Genomic DNA, 5,000 nt, shown 5'->3' with positions numbered 1-5,000 from the left:
CTCTCTCTTTCTCTCTCTCTCTCGCTCTCCCTCCCTCACTCACTCTCTCTCTCTCTCTCGCTCTCACTCACTCACTCTCTCTCTCTCTCGCTCTCACTCACTCACTCACTCTCTCTCTCTCTCTCGCTCTCACTCACTCACTCTCTCTCTCTCTCTCTCTCGCTCTCACTCACTCACTCTCTCTCTCTCTCGCTCTCACTCACTCACTCACTCTCTCTCTCTCGCTCTCCCTCCCTCACTCACTCTCTCTCTCTCTCTCTCCCTCCCTCACTCACTCTCTCTCTCTCTCTCTCGCTCTCCCTCCCTCACTCACTCACTCACTCTCTCTCTCTCTCTCTCTCTCCCTCCCTCCCTCCCTCACTCACTCTCTCCTTTCCCTTTTCCCCCCCCCCCTCTTCTTTTTTCCCCCCTTCCTTCTCCCTCTCTCACTGACTCTCTCACTGACTCTCTCTCTCTCTCTCTCGCTCTCACTCACTCACTCACTCATTCTCTCTCTCTCTCGCTCTCCCTCCCTCCCTCACTCTCTCTTTCTCTCTCTCCCTCCCTCACTCACTCACTCTCTCTCTCTTTCTCTCTCTCTCTCTCTCTCTCTCTCTCCTTCCTCCTCACCCTTCCCTCACTCACTATCACTCTCTCTCTCGTGCGGATCTTTCTCTCCGTGCCTCTCCCTCCCTCACTACTCCCCTCACTCAACTCTCCAACTCACTCTCTCTCTCCCTCTCTCACTGACTCTCTCTCTCTCTCTCTCACTCACTCTCTTTCTCTCTCTCTCTCGCTCTCACTCACTCACTCACTCTCTCGCTGACTCTCTCTCTCTCTCGCTCTCGCTCTCACTCACTCACTCTCTTTCTCTCTCTCTCTCGCTCTCACTCACTCACTCACTCTCTCACTGTCTCTGCCTCTGCCTCTGTCTCTCTCTCTCTCTCTCTCTCTCTCTCTCTCTCTCTCTCTCTCTCTCTCTCTCGCTCTCTCGCTCTCTCTCACTCACTCACTCACTCATTCATTCATTCATTCACTCACTCACTCACTCTCTCTCTCTCACTCTCTCAGTATATATTATTGTAAAAATTTCCTTCTACTTTTCATTTTTGGATAGCTTTCGCCTGATGAAGAACTGTCATTCATAGGTTCGAAATGTCGCCAGTTTATTATTTCTTACTGTGGCAGCATGTTATTAAATATATGTATGTATGTATGTATATGTATGTATATGTGTGTGTATGTATACATGTATATATATATATATATATATATACATATACATATACATATATATATATATAATATATAATATATATATATATATATACATACATATATATACACATACATACATACATAAATACACACACACACACACACACACACACACACATATATATATATATATATATATATATATATATATATATATATATATACATACATGTATAAGTATCTATCAGTGTGTATTACATTGGGATTTCAAACGAAAAACATTTCGCATAGAAAAGCCACATGCCACTTACCTCACATAGAAAATTCAGATCTGGATCTGTATCGATTGTATCCCACCAATTTTTCTCGAAAGAGTTTAGGTCAATCGAGGCCTCGTCATGGGACGTAGGCTGCCCCTCTCCGCCGCCGTCGCTCTCACTGCCAGATCCACTCTCACCTCTTCCCTCCATCGCGGCTACATCCAGACTGACGGCGACGGTCGCTCTCCTTAGAGGCTAGACGGCGAGTGTGTCATACTTTAGTTATTAACGGATGGATTTCGTTATTTCTCCGATATTGTATGGAGCGAAACTCTGTCAAACTTCTACTCGATAGATGTATTTAATCTTACTTCAGGACAGTAACAGTTTAGATACGAATAATGGTATATATTTCAGCTTTTGTAAATCTTCGTACGTCTGGCACCGCTGCGACAGGATACCTAACATGATGCAACACGTAGTCTTGGTCCCTGCCTGAGATGAGCCTAGCTATATTATCTCTTTTATAGTTAAGAAAGCCTTCCTAATATTTGTTAGTGTAACATACTAGGGAGACTTTAAAGTCAAGAGAAAGGATAAAGGTAAACAGGTTCTCGGATTTGTAATGGCGCGCATTTACTATTCGACGTGGAACTTCGTGCACCAGGTAATACAAATAACTTTCCGAATATTATGATAAAGACGGATTATGCAGGAGGGGGGTGGGGTGGAGGGTCGTACAGGCAGAAAGATATATACAAATAACGAGCAAAATGGCCCCGGCGTACTACACAAAATACCTGAAGAGAGCAAGTGTCGCTGCGCTTATCATTGAAGTGCTTTGCATGAGTCACACGGCGGAAGGCGGGAAGTCGGTGCGTGGGCGCTGGGACAGATTTTTTTTTCTTCTCATTGGGAGAGCCAGACGGGAAGAGAGGCAGTAGTCAGTATCATACTATATATATATATATATATATATATATATATATATATATATATATATATATATATATATATATACAAACACACACACACACACACACACACACATATATATATATATATATATATATATGTGTGTGTGTGTGTGTGTGTGTGTGTGCGCACTAACACACACACACACACACACACACAACACACACTCATCATATATATATATATATATTATTAAATATATATATATAAATATATATATGTGTGTGTGTGTGTGTGTGTGTGTGTTTTTGCGTGTCTGCATGTTTGTGCGTGTGTGCGCGCGCGTGTGTGTGTGTCATGTATATATATATATATATATATATATATATATATATATATATATATATATGTATATATTTATATATATAAATATGTATATATATATTTTGTTTATATATATAAATATATATATATATATGTATAAACTTTTTTTTGTATGTGTATATATATTTTATATTTATTTACATAGATATGTACACACACATGTATATATATATATATATATATATATATATATATATATATATATATATATATATATATATATTGTCAGTTGCAAGCAACTGAATTTGATGAAGGATGGAATTTGATTCAGCCCTCGTTCTTTCACTACCACATGTTGGTGGTTCATCTGGTACTGAATGGATTAGAAGGCATTACTGGAATCATAATGGAAAGTGAGTTATGTCACTGCAAGTTACGATGGAAAAGGAACTATTCTTCATCTTGTTAGTGCGTTTCATCATTGCACACAATCATTCTTATTTAAATTCATAGACATTCATATATCATTGCATCATTGAAGCGACTACCATAGCTTTAGAATTGACATGATCACCTTCAATTTTCAGTTGCCATGGAAGCAACACGAATAGCAGAAACTGGAGAGGTACCCAAAGTAGTGTTTGATGTACTTGGACAAATCAGAGGCTCCAAAGTTTTCAGAATTATTGTGAAGAGAGAAGTGTACGAAATTTTAGAAGAATATCCTGAGGAGTGTGAGGCCATTACACACGTTGGCAACGTGATGGCAATTCTCGAACGAGATGTTGGGATTCTCCGTGTGGGCCTCGTGAAGATGCCAGCTGATCAGAGAATCATCGACTGCATTGTGAACAGCCATGCTAGTTGGAGGTACTGAGATCCTCACCTTTTCCGGCCTTGTTGTGCGAGCACCTCGTTCCCCCTGCAAGGTTCTTCTGGCTGCTCACGGCTCCCATCGCCTCGAAATGTCGCATCCACAGCCCTCAGCCCCACCACAGCTTGAGCTCAACACACCAGCAGCCAGTGTCGTCATCAAGCCTGACTTTGAGGTCCTTGTTGATGGTCGTCCACTCACGGGATCCCAACAAACTATCGGAAATATTGAGGTGGGATGTCCCCTCATGAGGGCCGTCGTTGCTAAGACAAGCCAGGTCGTAGCAGTTGAAGCTTCAGGTTGGACCTGTGGACGCGTAGCAGGGCTCCTGGGTCCCAACACCGGAGAAATTGCTGATGACCGTCTCATGCCCATCGGTGCACAAGCCTCCAGGCCCCGCGAGTTGGCATCTGCATGGCAGGGAGACCAAGGGTGCTCTACCCCTGAGGTTCCTCGTAGTGAGACCACAGGAGCTCGCCTAATTCAGTGTCAAACATTGCTGGGGATTCGCTCAAGGTGTAACCCAGTGGTTCACCCACAGCCATTCATTGACATGTGCCACGCTGCCCGCCATGCTTGCGACGCCGCCCAAGCCTACAGAACCATCTGCGCTCTCAGGGGGGGGGGGATGTTTTCCTCTTGACATGTTAAACATACCCATCTGCATGTTTACATTCGCCTAAACGTTGACGACGCAGTCAGATTTGAATATGCCTATAGATGTTATTGTACATTTTGTTACGTCAGTGCATCAGGAAATAGACAAAAAATAGATCCTCAATAACATTGCAATCAACTAATTATTTCCTTATCATCCATTCAAAGCTTATGCAGTAATAAGAACATGTCATTTACATACAAAACTAGAATTAACACAACTTACGAACACGATAAATGATAGTAAACAGAAAGATGTGCGTACATCTAACTTGATGAAAAATAAAAGATCCGTCGCTCTCAAGCACCAATGCTCAGACAAAAGGAGAATCGGGACAGGGAAGAAAAAGGAGACTCTGGACAGGGAAGAAAAAGGAGACTCTGGACAGGGAAGAAAAAGGAGACTCTGGACAGGGAAAGGCCAAATATATTGAATAAACAAACCCGAGGGTAAAGAGACGTCCAACAGTGCAACATTACAGGAGATGAAAATACAGTAACCGTTAAGAGAGACAGGTTGGACAGACCTTGTAGAAGATGCGCGGGAAATTGTGAGATTAACACCAGCCAATTCTTTAGGTAAAAAGCCCGAAAATATGCAATAGTTGGATTTACAAAGAGAAAGACAGGATGCATCCACGAGGTTACCTATAACCACTGACAACGGAGCTATGAGGCCAGCAGGCGACGATTGAAGAATGAACCTTAGTTTGGTGTAACAATCGGCCTCCATTTCAGCAAACACATTTACAGTCAAGTGTCTAAGTAGCCAA

The 5,000-nt window shown here is 42.3% G+C and overlaps 1 protein-coding gene and 1 pseudogene across 1 annotated transcript in view; one reads left to right on the top strand and one right to left on the bottom strand.

Moving 5' to 3' along the window:
• The window catches only part of LOC122252374 (uncharacterized), a 44,144-nt gene extending 42,444 nt beyond the window's left edge, over positions 1-1,700 (bottom strand). Inside the window, exon 1 of the mRNA XM_043014821.2 lies at positions 1,509-1,700. Within this exon, the coding sequence (XP_042870755.2) occupies positions 1,509-1,667 (159 nt within the window). The 5' untranslated portion in view covers positions 1,668-1,700. The remainder of the gene's footprint in view (positions 1-1,508) is intronic.
• Positions 1,701-3,447: 1,747 nt separating this feature from the next.
• On the top strand, positions 3,448-4,354 carry LOC122252381 (vitellogenin pseudogene; annotated as a pseudogene).
• Positions 4,355-5,000: the final 646 nt, after the last annotated feature.

Source organism: Penaeus japonicus, unplaced genomic scaffold (genome assembly GCF_977035675.1).
Source record: "Penaeus japonicus unplaced genomic scaffold, GWHDUDI00000001_assembly GWHDUDI00000042, whole genome shotgun sequence".
In the NCBI taxonomy this organism is placed as follows: domain Eukaryota; kingdom Metazoa; phylum Arthropoda; class Malacostraca; order Decapoda; family Penaeidae; genus Penaeus; species Penaeus japonicus.
This window is presented reverse-complemented; position numbering and strand designations above follow the sequence as displayed.